Source organism: Tripterygium wilfordii, chromosome 12, assembly GCF_013401445.1.
Source record: "Tripterygium wilfordii isolate XIE 37 chromosome 12, ASM1340144v1, whole genome shotgun sequence".
Classification (NCBI taxonomy): domain Eukaryota; kingdom Viridiplantae; phylum Streptophyta; class Magnoliopsida; order Celastrales; family Celastraceae; genus Tripterygium; species Tripterygium wilfordii.
This window is the reverse complement of record NC_052243.1, coordinates 10,389,385-10,405,248: the sequence shown is the minus strand read 5'-3', so window position 1 is coordinate 10,405,248 and position 15,864 is coordinate 10,389,385. Positions and strand designations below refer to the sequence as shown.

The window sequence follows — 15,864 nt, the reverse complement described above, 5'->3', positions numbered from 1 at the left end:
TAAAGTGGGCCTCACTTTTACATGAAGAAAGTCAACTTGAGGACATGCTAAAGTTCATGCCCTCATATTTGGCTCGGCAAATAGAGACAATATAATGATATTATTGGAGTAATGTTATCTCTATGACTCATTAATAGTGTGTTTAGATTTAGAGATTTGGGAAAAAGTAAGAGAATGAAAATGTGGATTTTTTCTAATTCTTTTAGTTGGATAGTTTATAAAAAAATTAAGAAAGGGATTTGGGGGGAAAATTTCATTCAATTTTTATCAAAATTCTTTGTTCGCAAAATAGAGTCATTTGGAGGGAAGGAATAAACTATTTAAATTATTTATAAGCTAAAAATCTATTTAACCCCTTGTACATAACACTTTAACATAAAAATAAGGATAAATTAGTAAATCAAACTAATTTTCGTCAATTTCTTTTTATATCTATCTAAATATAGGAGAGAGAAAGTATTATTCATTCTCTTTCTCTTTCCCTTTCCTTCCCTTCCCTTCTCTTCTCTTCCTTTCCCTTTTTTTTTCCTCCAAATCCCTCAATCCAAACAGACTCTAAAAGAAACAAGTGTCATTTATGTCCCCTAAAAAAGCTAAAATACTATATTGCAATTGCTCTTACGGGTATTCAAAAATTGTTCTCAATGGTGTGCCATGTCACGGTGGGACCCAGAGAATGAACGCTTTTATTTTATTTTATTTATTTATTTTCATTTAGCAGTCGGAGGAAGAAAATGATAAATTAAAAGGCACAAGTAAATAAATACACACATATAGTGAAGAGAAAACAATATCACTTTTAAAATAAAAAATATAATAAATGTTAGTCAACTAACTTTACATGTGCATACTTCAATAAATGATTAGGCTTGATCTACTTATAAGTTATAAGGTTTTGGGCTAGTTTGATAAGACATTTTACCTAACATTTCTACTACTTTCTAATATAAATGTTTGTTATTTGCCAAAGGATCATTTTTAGACATTAAAATCAACACAATTTTAGGAGCATTTTATGCTCCCATAAAGAACAATTTTTGTAGCATTTTGATTCTTTTTCCAATTATATCCTCAATATTTCATTATTATCCTCATTATACCCCTAAAAAGCTATTCTCTCTCTTCACCCATTTTCTTCCCTCTTTCTTCTCTCTTCACCTCTCTTCACCTTCTTATCGGTCCTCTTCCTTTCTTCCGACGAAGGCGGACAAAAGCAAAGCTCAATCTCAATTGATGTTAATATGTATTTTATTTTAATTAATAATCTTTATTTTATAAATTAATTTTCATTTATATACCTATGTTACAACTAATATGCATAATACCCCTGTATGTAATTTGTCACATAATGTTACCCAACATAAATGTTATTAGTAAAAATTCAACTAAATACTATCAAACATTTATGCAACATATCTACTATTAAAATCTAAGATTGTCCAGCATTTCTACTACCACTATTTCTGTTGACATATCCTGCTACTTTCAAAATATTTTATCAAACTAGGCCTTAGTTGAGTGGGATGTTATCAAAATCGAACTAAGCAATGAACCGGGGAAGCAATTCTACAAGGTTCAATTGGTCGGACTGCATCAGATCAATGCTTAATTACGTGTTTATTGTGGACCGCGTCGTTTGCACGGTCCACCGCGGTTCTCGTGGTTCATTGTAGTTCATCACAAGTCAATTACATATTTGATTCAACACATTAATCTACCCGTACTAGTGGTTGAACTGGTTCAACCGGCGAGTTGGTCCAATTTTTTAAGGTCATTCATAAAAATGATGGATCTCAATTAGTTTTGTATATATTTTTTAATCCAAATCAAATTAATTCAATTTATCATACATATTAATTAATTAATTATGTGCATGTAGAAGTTTGAATTTGCGTGTAAATTAAAAATTAAAATAAAGTATATATTCCCATTTCCATCTGTTAGCAGGTTGTCTACCAAGTAATGGATTGGCTTGTAATGTGGGGGGAGATCATATATCGATGGGTCCGTTTAGTAGACAATTTTGATAGTAACATATATGCTAATATATATGGTGGTAGTATATATGCTAGTAAAAAATGATAGTAAATATGGTGTCTCAAATGCTGATAATGTTTGGTTGTATTTTTACTGATAGCATATATGCTGCTTTAAATATTGTGGCAAATTATGTGTAGGGATATTAATGCATTTAAGTTATAATAGTTTCAAATAAATAAGAAACAATTTATATAATATTAATAAAATTAAAAGTTATATATTTTTAAAATATGAAGCTTAAGATTTAAAATATTATACAACTAAATTCATACATATTTTGTTTAACATACTACAAAATATAAATAAAATTCTTCATCATACGCTCTATAGTTGATCGACAAGCATACCCCAAAACTGAGTCATACTTGCATCATCAATGACCAAATTGATACAGCAAGCATTGATAATAGCATAATGAAATCAAATAAAAGAAATTAACCCATAGCTTCATCTAAGAAATTCAGTCTCCCAAGAGAGAAGAAATCTTATCCCCAATTACTTTCACAATAATCAAATCAAAATCAAGAATGACCCAGAGAGAACATCATCTTAAACCCTATACCTAAAATCACACACACACATATATATATATATAACCGATTCATACCAGATGAAAATTCCGTTGTAATTATAATGAGAAACAAAGGAAGAATTGAGGGTAGCAAACAAGCAAAAGGTGGGGAAGGTCACAAATCTAACCAGAACATACATACCTAATTTTAATACCTAACTCAAAACATAGAAAATAAAAGTTTCAACCAAAGACAAGAGACCCTTACGAGTAACGGTTTTGTGATGTCGGAGAACGAATCAATAGGCCGTTGTCGGAGGACGACTAAAGAAGACCTCTGTCGTTGTCTGCACAATACAAGTTGAAGGAAAGAAGTTCGCGATTGAGCTATCGAAACCATAGAGCAAGTACCCTAATTGATTTGAGAATTGTCCAATTCGTAACAATATGAGAATGATCATAAAATGGTCTTCAAATTGGCTAGGAATTTGAGCTCTAATATTGTTTTATGGTGCATCACAATCATATATGTTACGAGATAGCATATATGCTAGTGCAAAATGGTACACCAAACAGTCATGACTTTTTTCCCTTTATTATTTAACTTAATTTTTGGAAATAAAAATAAAAATAAAAATATAATTCCCATCTTAAGAAGGAATGTATAACACTTTCTCCCCAAAAGATAACAAGTCTATATTAAGAATCAATCTTTTTGTCATCAATATTTTATTCTCCATCTAATCTCACTAATAAGCATCCTTTCTTTCTCACTCAATTAATGGAATCAAGGAAACAACCTATCATTACTTTCTTCCATGCACACCATTGATTTTTTTTCTTCCCCTCCTACCAATCAAAACTCTAGATATTGATCATGTAGAATACTTATAACTCTCTTTCTTTCTTTTCTTTTTTGACAGTAGATTCTCCACCTGAAAGTGCCAATTTAAATTAAGATAGATGGGAAATGCTAGAAAGGACCCTAAAAGCATATTTTAAATATTTGTATATATATAACGCTTCTCTTATACGGAGGCTCTAAACTCTAAAGTATATGAGTTTTCCATCTAAGCCTTGGATATGACCAACGACTGAGATTAAAAATGATTATTTTTTTAAAAAAAAAGTAAAACAAAAGGCATTTACAACCATTGAGAATGACATTACCGAGCTCGTCTTTTTTGGACCAGACCATCGACACCCTAAATTGCTGACACCTAAAATCACCGTCTGACCACTGTTTCGAATGATCAACCTATCGAAACAAAGCTCCCTATCCACAAACCTTTACCGATCAACCACAGCTTGAATGACGCTGAAAAGTGATTAAAGTTTGAGCTTAAAGTTGAGGTATTGCCAACTCTTCCCGTCGTCGATTTGGCCAAATTCGACATCCCCTCTGATCATCGATAGTACCATTTGACTTTTCTTAACAAATCGAACATTGTGTTTTACTTTTTTTAAATTTGTTTATCATCTTTAATCTCAATCGTTGGTCAGATCCAACGGCTAAGATGTGAGGACTTCATAAATTTTAATATTTACGAGCATCCATATAAGATAATTCTCACATATATATATACACACACATGTATATACATACATACATATATCTATATCTTTTCATGAATAGCATATACTATTGGATAGTCTAAGAAATTTTATCCAATCAGTCAATTGACTAATTGAGTACTTCAAAGAATAAACTTTACCATGCATGTAGAACATGGCCACTACAAAAATTTGTTAAATCATTTTTGTATGCACCATATTACACAAGATAATTAAATGATCTATTGGATCACTAAGACATATAATTAGTGATGTTTAGTCGCAAATGCTCCCAAAATTTTAAACTCATGGTAGGATTAAGTGGACCTTAATCAAATCTTGGAATCTTATATATTGCTTGATGTACTTATTTAAATTGATATTGACACAACAAAGGATAGGTTGCTTTACATATTAAACATCTTTTTGACCATAAATTTTGTTGGGGATTTATAACTTTAGTTTTGTCCCCAAGCTTTAGAAAAGGTGTGGAACTCAAAAACTATCATGTTAGTGGGGTAGGGGAGAGATAGGAAAGCTGTATATGTAAAAGGAGAACCAGAGAGGACCAATATATATTGTGGTGAATATGTGTATGTGTTGTTTGTGTTTGTATGGTCATGATCATGATAAAGATAAAGAAAGTGGGAGCATAAGCAGCTAGTGCATGCTGCCTTTGTGTTTTGATTTGCTCCCTCAAATTTGCTTTTGAAAGCAAAAAATGCGAATATTGTGACTGGTTATATATGTGTATGTGTGTGTCACTTAGAGTGGTAGCTATTCTAATGTATTTTTTCTCCATATCTGTCATTTTTTGATGAATTTATTTGAATTTTATAATCAGTGGGAGAATAATTCCACAATTAATGATTTGAAACTGATGGCAACCAGCAATCCTGCAAAACTCAGAAAAGATGTTAGAGATTTCCTGGTAGGAGGTGTTTCAGCCAAGGAAGCTCCAACGATCAAGTCAATCATGTGCCTTTTCTCAAATATTTTCTATGGTATTTTGTAAGTGGTAATTTTTCATGCTTCCTTCAGAAAGGGGCCCTCCTTTTATAGCGAGAGTATCTGATCTTCTCATTGATGGTGCGGATCTTGGATTTGAATATGTTCAGAAGATTTATGTTAGGCGTGTGTTCGAAGTAATTCTTAGAATTTCTCGATGTCAGAAGAAGGTTTAACGGTTCGGTTTTATTGTCAATGATGTCATGTGTGCTCGTCTCGAGATAAATATGGAATGATTGATGGGACGAAATCGTGAATAGATATTGGCGAAAGATGTTACGATGGATTACATCAGGTGTAGGCGAGTTTGAAGTCGAGATCGAGATTGAAATTGGGATTGAGGTAACTAAAGAGTTACAGTCGAGAAGATATGAGTTTGACATCAGGGGTGTATATAGAATGTTGTCGATGTGTAGGGTCGATGTCTATGACTAGGGAGATTGATATCAACATGAAGTAAGTGACAAGGTAGCACCTAAGGAAATGATCAGAGGTCATGACAGACAAAGTAATAGATTTAAAGTAATACGACCATACCTATTGTTGACTCGTAGGCTTTGTTGAATAAGTTTAATGACGATTTTTGGTCATTACAGTTGCCTAGTAGGAGAAGGGGATTAGGGATAGGCTGTTTTTGGAAAATTGAAGCTCGCTCTTCTTTACTTTTTTTTATATTAGTAATTTTTAAAAATAGTAAATGATAAATATTAATGGTTTTGAATATAATGTTGTAATTTTTATTGAATAAAAAATTGAATTAACTTTAAAAAATGTTTGAAGTTTTTAAAAAATATTTTATAGAGAATAAGAGGAAGGGTTAATTTTTTACAATAGCACCGTACCCTAAGTAGGAGAAAGGGTGGGTTGACGTCGTGATGAATCTAATGGGCTTTGGTCAAGTTGAAGCACGACAAGTTGAGAGTTTTGGGCTCGGTAGCCCAAAACAAAATGAACTGATAAGTGAAATGAAGAGTACGACATCCCTTGGTGGCCCAATACTTCCAAACTTCGCATTTTTCTGACATATTTTTAGTGGGCCGACTAACCTATATAAAACCTCTAAGAGCAAGTTGTCCAAATATTTTTTAGAAAATGACAAATTAATATCACTTTCAAAACTGTTGGACATCTAGATCCACTCCAAAAAACTTTATTGCTCATAAGTTCATTTTTTATAATTATTTAAAATTTATCTAGTTCATTTTTTTACCCTTTTTTCAAAGAGGTTTAAATCTAAAATGTTTTCTATTTCTTGTTACTTTCTCTCTATGTTACATCTCTCTCATCTAGTTACATCTTCTCTCTCTACTACATCTCTCTCATCACTGCATCTTTCCCTCTCCTGCTGCATCTCTCTTCCCTATTATTACTACATCTTTCTATCTCTCATCTCTTTTTTTGGTGGTCGTTTTAGTCCATATATGACTGAGTATTGTGCGTCTCTGTAAGGGGAGTTCAATGGTAGTGGTGGTGTGGCGAACCGCAGTCAAAATCGATCGGATGTAAAGTTTTTTCAAAACAGTAACATTAGCCGACCAATGTTACTATTTTAAAACGGACATATCTGGTGGCTATTTTGGACCATATTTTGCTAGGCATTGTATGCTTTAATGAGGGAAGTCTAACGGTGATGGTGATACGACAAACTGTCGTCGGAATCGGTCAATCTGAAGTTTTTTCTAAATAGTAACATTAGTCGACCAATGTTATTTTTTAAACAGTAACATTGGCTGACCAATGTTATTGTTTTAAACAGCCATATCCGATGGCAATTTTGGGCCGTATCTGGCTGGGCATTGTGCGTCTCAGTGAGGGGAGTCCAACGGTAGTGGTGGTGTAGCAAACTATCGTCGAAATTGATCGGATCTGATGCTTTGTCTTGTGGTGGTGGCGGCTTTCCAATCGTTGTTCGGCCAAATGGACAGCCGTTGGTGGTTGGGGAAGGTCGGAGTATGTTCGTGGTGATGTGAGCTTCAATTTATGTTGGATACCAATGGGCAACAATAAGAAGAGAGAAAGAGAAGAGAAATGTAGTTGTGTGTCGAATGAAGAAGACAAGGGTAAGAAAACAATTAGGATACTACTGGTACGTTAGATGGATAAAGTTTTTTGGACTGGACTTAAGTGTCCAAAAGTTTTACAAGTGATACCAGCTTAGAATTTTCCCAATTGTTTATTTAAAATAAAGCAAGGTCTAACTTGTGCCTTATAGGTGAAAGGCTTCCAAAGCCCACAGCTCACAACCAGGCAAATAAACATTTACGAGAATTAATTTATCGACTCTCCAAACAGTACTATAAGACTCGGTATTGAACATCTCGCCTGTAATTTACAGGCTCCCATGACAATTACATATTTAGGTTCAGGAAATTTATTCATAGTCTCACTAAAGAGGGTGCTCTTGCTCTTGTATCTAGGAAAGTCTAAGAGAAATTTTATTTACACCACAAATCTATTAAGTTTATAAAAAAATTTTATTTTTTATTTACATATAAATCCTTGTTTGGAATGACAAATATACCCTTTATTGAAAATAAATATTAAATACGTCTTTACATATGGAATTAAAAACTTATATATATACACACCAATTCTCTAAAAAAATTTACACGGCAATTCTCTAAAAAAAAAAATTACGTGATATTGTTTGTTCCACCTACATTTTATCTGTGTGACAATCCATTTTTTTTTTGTATGGCAATCCATTTGCAATCATCACCATATTGTCACTGCAATTTTTTTAAAGTGGCTGCCATCAATTTAGGGCTCGGCATCAGGTCAGGCCGGGCAGGCCCGACTTTCTCAAGCCCAGGCCCCGGCCGGGCCCAAACCCGATATTGATCATTGGGCTTTGGGCCGGGCCTGATTGGGAAAATGCATCCCAAGCCCGGCCTGGGCCCATAAAACTAGAGCCTTGGCCCGGGCCTTGACTATTTTTTTAAAATTTTTTTTGATTGTTTTTTTGGACTGTATTTTAAAATATATGTGTGTGTTACGTAGATATATGTAGATATATACGTGTGATATGTATATACATGCAGTGATGCAGAACATATATACACACACATATACACATGCAGAACATATACACACACACATAACATATATATACACAAACACATACATATATATACATATACATGTAGAACATTGATCGGGCCTCTGGACTGGTTTCGGGCTCGGGCTCGAGCCGAGCCAAAATTGACCCTAGATGTTAGGCTTCGGGCCAGCCCTGTCCCTGAAATGGAGCCCAGGCTCGCCCAAGGCATCAGGTTGGGTTGCCCAGGCCCAATAAATTTTCAGGCCAAACCCGGCCTAGGCCCGCAGGCCAAATGGTGACTCCTACATCAGTTTATGGATTGTCGGATTGTCTTATTTTCCCTTTCCAAGAAGTTATACTAGCTACTTTCTTGGATAACGACTATTTGCACTATTAACTTAACTAAGTACACTCTATTCTAAATAAATTCCAACAAAAAACATAATATTTATGAGTACACCCCAATTTCAGTTTTTTCAAGTTTTACAAACCGCACCCCATAATTTCAACCGTTGGATCTCACCAACGATTGAGATTAAAGAAAATAAAAAAAAAACAAACAAACAAAATAATTCATCTTCTTCAGCAAACCTTGACATCTAAACATGGACTCTGATGACAACCCTTCATTCTCCTCCAAAAGAGCCGCCATCATGTTCCTTAACCCTTAAGCAAACCCTAGCCTTTAAACGCAGCCTGTGTCGCCATGGATTTATCAAATCATCATCGACATCACAACTCTTCTTCTTTTGTACATCAACAAATCATCATCAACATCGCAACCCTTATCCTCCTTTTTCTTCCTCTCTCTTTCGGTCACTATATGTGTTGGTGAATAATGAACGATAAAAAGCGAAAAAGGGAGAGAAACTTTCAGGAGAGACGATTGAAGTGGGATTCTTGAAGGATGAGTGAAGATGGGATCATTGTTTTCATGTAAGGGAAGAAGGAGAAGGAAGAAGATGAAGGAGAATTGAAAGAATTTGGGGCATAATGGTAGGGTCAGCTGAGGTGTTATTAGATTGAGGGTTTTTTTAGATTTTTGGGGTGTACTTAATTAACTCTGAGGTGTAACTAGTCCCCATCACTTTCTTGTCATTCTGATCTTCACTTGTGCATATTTAGTATCCAGATATGAGGATTTTTTTGGGACAAAAAAGAATTAAGGTTTCCAAACGAAACTCTAAACCAATTGAGGGCTCAGACTCAGACTCAGACTCGGAAGATGGGCTAGATGAAGATGAGGTGGTGGAAAACAATGAATTATTTGAAAAGTGATGAGTTCGGTGATTAACATATTAACCACAATGAAGTGTCTCATCCAACTAGTTTTCTTGTGGGCTACAGTGATCAAGATTAGGAGCAAACTTTTAAGCATGCTTCCTTTCAAGGATGGCAATCACTACCCAGCCTTACTAGAGGTTTGGGGACTTATGGAGGCTGATAATCCAACTTAATTCAATGGGTAGTGAATGTGTTGGCATCATTTTTTGAAGTCAGCATGTTTCGTTTTTTCTTTTCCCTTCTTCTTCCTCCATTTTTGTGCTATGGCTCTGTCTCTGATTGGGTTTTTCTCAACCATTGACGTCGTGAGACTATTCTTAGGATATGCTCCTCCTATTATATATATTATTTTCTTTAATGCAATTTACTTACTCACCAAAAAAAAAAAGTGTAAACTCAACATTTTGTTAATCACAATTTTGCAAGTAAAAAAATACTAAAGGTTATCCATTAAATATTTGATGTAAACTTATAAAATATGAATGCAAACGTATAAAGGGATGGATAAATGGATAGATATTACCAACACCAACGGATACGGAATGGGATGAAGATTCAAATATCCAACGAATATTTTAGATATCCTTAGCTGGGACGGGTAAGAGTTTGCCTAATGGGTACAGGACGAACATGTCCCCTCTCCAAACCCGGCAACCAGATGCATAATTCTTTCAAAACAAAGCAGGGACAAGAAAAGAAGAGAAAGCTTTACACAAGGCATGACCTATAACGAAACCAAAACAAGGTTCTGCAAGGTTTCTCTTGGCATGTAGCCTCCAGTTTTGAATGCCTCAGCTCTAACATCCCAATGTCTTCAATGAATTAAATACAAAATGGGCTTCACAACTCACAGTCTTCTATCTGAGCGGCACTTCGGTCGAGTGAGATTCTTTCAAGGTCCTCTGTGCCGGCTAAAACAGAAGCAACCTTGAGTCTGATCACCGGGTATCATACCTCCACCCTTGGATGTATCAATTGCCTCCAACAGGGATACCACCTCGTCCATTTCAGGCCGCTTGTCTGGGTTTGCGTCCCAGCATCTTTTCGTCACATTTGCAAGAGAGCTCGGGCAACAACGAGGTATTTCTGGCCTTAGATTCTGCAGTTTCATGCACAAATTTATTTCTATTTTACTTTACATTTAGCAATTCATGGTATGGCGAGCATACCAGTCATATACAGTACATGTTTCAGTAGTACATTGAATTCTATACAACCAAAAAAAAAAATAAAATGGATTTGAACAATGGAATATGAAAAAAGCATTTAGACAAATATTAGTTTCTTTTTTCATGCCTTAAAGATACTTAATATACCTGGCGGACGACAGCTGACGTCACTTCCGAGAACGTAAGATCAGGATACGGCATGTCACAGCAGTATATCTCCCACAAGCAAATACCAAAACTATACACATCACACTTTCTATTATACGGGTTTCCATTAAGAACCTGTCCCATTCGAAACCATTAACATATTAGACAGAAATGCTCACAATCTCAGCGTAATCCTATATGGTATATTATCCACACATTTTTAACAACCAAACAAGTAGATGTTCGAAGGCTGACAGAAAGCAACAAAAATGCTCATTAAGCTATATTCACAAACGACCCTGTCAATGCTCTTTAAATATGAAGGTGTTTCAAGAGCCATGAATCTCATCATTTTAATGCCGTCCAAGTCTCTTCCAGAAAGACTAGCCAGCAAGAAAGAGCCACTTTTGCCAAATACGCCATATCCCTTATGCATCTATGGAAATTTCTAAATATGAAATTGAGATTCCAAATATAAATGATGTTGTGTATATATATGTGTGTGTGTATATATATATATATAAACAACTCTTGTGCACAAGGGTCATGCAGTGGGTGGGGTCAAGGACAGGCAGGATGTACACAAATCTTACCTAGTTACCCCACATAATATGTGGAGAGGTTTTCACGAATTGAATATGTGACCTAAACTTTACCACTTGGTCACATGTTCCTCTACTGTGCTTCTTATAAAACAAAACAAAATCCTGAATAAAATTTATTTGAGACAACATTTGACAGCAGTTGATGAAAATTCTAAATTTGCTTCTTTATTGATGCTGCATACTGAATTGCAAGTTTCAAGTCAGGAAAATAGAAAGCCTTTCAGTTAAAAAAGATGTTTAAATGGCATTACACAAAAAAAATTTGGTGGAATTACATCCTTATCTGGTCGGACCCGTTAAACATTGGTTTCAAGGACATGATGACGGATAAATGCACAGCTGTCTACTGCTTCAATAACAGAGGGCATTAGATCTAGAGATTCAAATGAGAAGAGGCATTTAAGCTGTGTAGATTGATGTGCAAACCACACACTGCCTCAGTATTGACCTGACGAGAAAAAGAGCTACAGATTTTGGGCAAATAAGAGAAAAATAATAACTGCATACCTCGGGTGCCATATATCCAAGCGTTCCTGTCTCTCCTGTCATGTCATGAGGATTAGAAGCTTCGAGCCGAGCAACACCGAAGTCAGCCATTTTTACATTACGTTGTTTGTCCAGAAGAATGTTTTCTGTTTTGACATCTCTGTGGACAATCTTCTTGGAATGGAGATAGCTCAACCTGTAAAGGATAAGGTTTTAGCATCTAAAAGTTCTAAGAGCAATGTGTTAAAATAACAAGAGAATACTTGTGCAAAAGGCAACATTGCCAATGGCAAAAATCTAATTCCAAGAATCCCAAGAACCAACTAAATAGAAAAGCTATGAGACGAGAATTCAACCCCCGTGCAAGATCTAGTGCCAGTTGAACAACTACTTTAAAAGCCAGCTTCTTTCTCCTGTTTTTTATAAGGTAGGATTTGAGAGCACTTCCCGGACAGTATTCAACAACAACCCAGCACATGTTACTCGGCATGCCAACATGACCATTTTCTGTTTGTATGTGTAGATCTGATGAGCCCATGGTCGCCCCAATAAACTGCAAAAATGGATCGGCATGAACTCCAAACAAGGATACCGACAAGATTTCGACAGAGGGATACAAGAAAATATATATGAAACAGCAGCAGTTAAACTTTAAGGCCCTGATACAGGAATTAGACAATGATGGATTAGGAAAGTGTTTAACATTTAAACAATTTCCTCCTGACATGAAGAAAACTAAGCACATCTAAGATTCCAATTACACCTACAAGATGAGTCACATCAAAGGAATTCCAAAATCACTAATGATATAGAGAATAATACATCCGAAGCAATAAAGAGAACAGACTTTGAGGTACTCTGATTTGACAATATAGGAATTCACATAATTTATCTGAATCCTTGTAAACACATGATATCTCAGGACCTTTTAAGACGTTTGATCAAGTTATCTACCACAAGTCCAAGAATGACTCTTTTTTTAAACTACCCAGACCAATAGTTTCTAAGTATTGTTCATTTTGGGCCCTCAGGGCACACAGATGAATTCAAGAAAAAGGAAAAGAAAAAAAAAAAAAAAGAAAGAAGAAGAAGACAACCTTGTAAGGTTAAATTGTTAAATTCCAACCCTCCATATATAGAAGAAAGTCATTCACAACATAATGTGGAAGTGGGAACCGACGTTCTTCATTAGCCAACCAAATGCATAATGGAATAAACAAAACTTAATGTTAGAAAAACTATATTTTCTTTTTCTACTAGATGCTTTCACATTGTTGAACTCCTTTCTTTTTTAATATACTCAAGGTTAGACCAAGAAAAAAGGTATAAGTTCCATAATTGGTAAAAAGTTTTATTTATTGAAATTTCTTGCAGGATTGACAATAAACAAGCGGAAAAAAGGTCAAGATTATGACATGAAATGTTACCTTAGTTACATTAGGATGATCAAGTTTGTGCCAGACAGCAACTTCTTGGGTAAAAGCTGTTCTAAGTGAAGCTAGTTCAGCCTCTGACCGGTGGCCTTCTTCCCCCCAGTCTAGAAGTTTAACTGAACATTATTAAGAAAAAAGATTCAGTATTTACTTCGACCTTTTAGATAGGCAGTAACTGCAAAAAGGGAAAAGAAAAAACGCATATTCCATAGCTAAAAAAGGCATCTAACAAATCCGTTTGCAAATCAAAAAATTCCATGCCATATAATGCGGACAATTTAAATTTCATGAGACAGAACCAAAATAGCTTGTGAACGTTTTGTTGGCACTTGAAAAGACCATCCAATTGGCACCTTTAGACCTCCGCATAAAACAAGAAGTCACCAAAAATAATTCAAGTCTATTTAATTTTGAACCTTTTTAGATCAGAAAAGTAGCTAAAAGATAGCGCAGGTAGATAGTAAGTTAGAGCACATGAACGGTTTGAAGAAAGAATGACATCAATGAAACTACAGCATCTAACTGCCACACTAACTCAACCAATAGTCTCATGAATTACAGATTTTGCAAGGCTAGATCTGGAAGAATCGATCATAGAACAGCTCCATGATAATTCAAAAGTGCAATTAAATATCTTTCATACCAATTCAATGATAAAAGTTCTGAATGATAATCAACACACATATATATGGTACAGAATTGAGCAGACACCTTTTCTGTTTGTTTGTTTGCTTAGGAATCAGAATGAAACAATTTTATAGTTTCAAGTTTATGTTGCTTGATTTTTGAGACATCAAACATTTCTATAGCAAAGCACTTTACTTGTATGAGGCTCAACTACGTTGAAAGGTCTAAGGTCCAAGATTTTACCTTTCCTCCACAACCCCAAAATAGAAAGTTGAGAATTAGTGTACTTAAGACACACAAACTAAGGATTAAGGAACTCGTGAAATCCCAAAACCGACCCCAAACCAATTGACCCGGCAGAGGACTAGAGTTTCAGCCACAGACCCATCAGATTACAGACAGCCTTAGCAGAAGAAAAAGGGGTAAAGACCACGATCATGGAATTGCTTTAGCTATTTTTATTGCTTGTTTCATACCATCACATGCTTAAACAATAGCAGTCTTTGCAGAACAAAAGAAACCCCTGGAATGGTTTGCCGCAACAACTAACAGACAGCATGAAACAAGGAAAGGAATTCCCAAGAATCAGCAGCCACCACAGACTTCACCACAACAAGAAATAGGAAATACATAAACTCTCAAGAAAAGATTGCATTTTGGGAAAAAGGAATCGTGCTTTTCCCAAATGGGTGTCAATGTCATCACAACAAAAACAAACAATTTAAACCCAAACAGAGAGAGAACTTAATACCGGCGACATCTTGGCCACCATAAACGCCACGGTGAACGGTGCCAAAGGTGCCACGAGCAATGACAGTTTTGACAATGAGCTTGGCAGGGTCAATCTCCCACTCTTGCCTAGTCGCAGCATTTGTAGGTCGCCATTCTGCTTCTCCTTCTTCTCTCTTGTCCTTGCTCTTCTCCATGGTCCATGCCCTGCTAAGATGCCTCGGCAGCTGCTCATCTAAGCTCTTCAGATCTATTTGATCTGCCCTCACATACCCACCTCCTTCACTCTTCTCCTTCAATCAAGAATTGAAGGTACAGCAACAATCAAGTATAGAAGGTACAGCAAGTAGTACTATATATTACTTACATAAAAGAGGGTATAGTGGGTGTTTTTCAGTTTCTGGTAGGCTATCTATCCTACTCCTAAATCCTAATCCTATTTGGTATTTGTTGTTTTGGGATTTGCTATCAAGTCCATGTGGCCACACGGATTCTGCCCCAACACGACGTGTGTTTCTGACCCACCACCGTCTCTCTGCCATTCCAGTAACTCCAGTTGCACCACTTCATGTGTGTTTGAATTATAGTGTGAATTATAGTGTGTTGAAGGATAAACTAGGGGTGACAAAAAATTGATATTAGTTTTGGGTCGGACAATAACTTATATTTACAAAATATTTATATGTCTAGACTTTAATGTAAATTGAATTTTGGACTTAGTTAATTTACCAAATCTAGATTGGTTTAAATTTGAATAATATTTATTTTGGACAATGTTAGAGATCCCCCAAAATTTGACCCCCAAATCTATGTGACATTAAAATAATCTTTCATTAAAACATACATGTAGGACCCACTTCACATTCAACATTTCACATTAAATGGGGGTCTTTTGAGATTATTTTTTGGGGGTCTAAAGCATTATCCGAACATACAAGAACGAGTTTGTCGAAATCCAACTCGTTTCATACCAGTATATATTATTATTTATATACATTATTTATAATACTCATTGTTTACTACTTTGATATATTATTTGTATATAAATACATATTAATTTCATTCACATATTTATGTTTTGCTTTCATTTTATTTTTTTTACATTTACGAATTCTCAATTGGTCATGTGTTTACAATTATTGGAGTTTGACGGAGAAGGATAAAGGGGTGGAGATTCCCCGCATCGACGGATGCAAAAATAGGGTGAAAATTCAAATATTCAACGGATATT

The 15,864-nt window shown here is 35.2% G+C and overlaps 1 protein-coding gene across 1 annotated transcript; it reads right to left on the bottom strand.

Annotated features, from left to right (window-relative positions):
• Window positions 1–9,966: 9,966 nt before the first annotated feature.
• Window positions 9,967–15,175, bottom strand: LOC120010552 (serine/threonine-protein kinase STY13-like). Its single transcript, XM_038861336.1, has 7 exons — window positions 15,122–15,175; window positions 14,656–14,926; window positions 13,272–13,393; window positions 12,201–12,397; window positions 11,866–12,040; window positions 10,754–10,888; window positions 9,967–10,536 (listed from the first exon to the last, which is right to left on the bottom strand). The coding sequence occupies exons 1-7, from the start codon at window positions 15,173–15,175 to the stop codon at window positions 10,330–10,332; spliced, it is 1,161 nt and encodes a 386-aa protein (XP_038717264.1). The 3' UTR covers window positions 9,967–10,329.
• Between the last annotated feature and the right edge of the window lie 689 nt (window positions 15,176–15,864).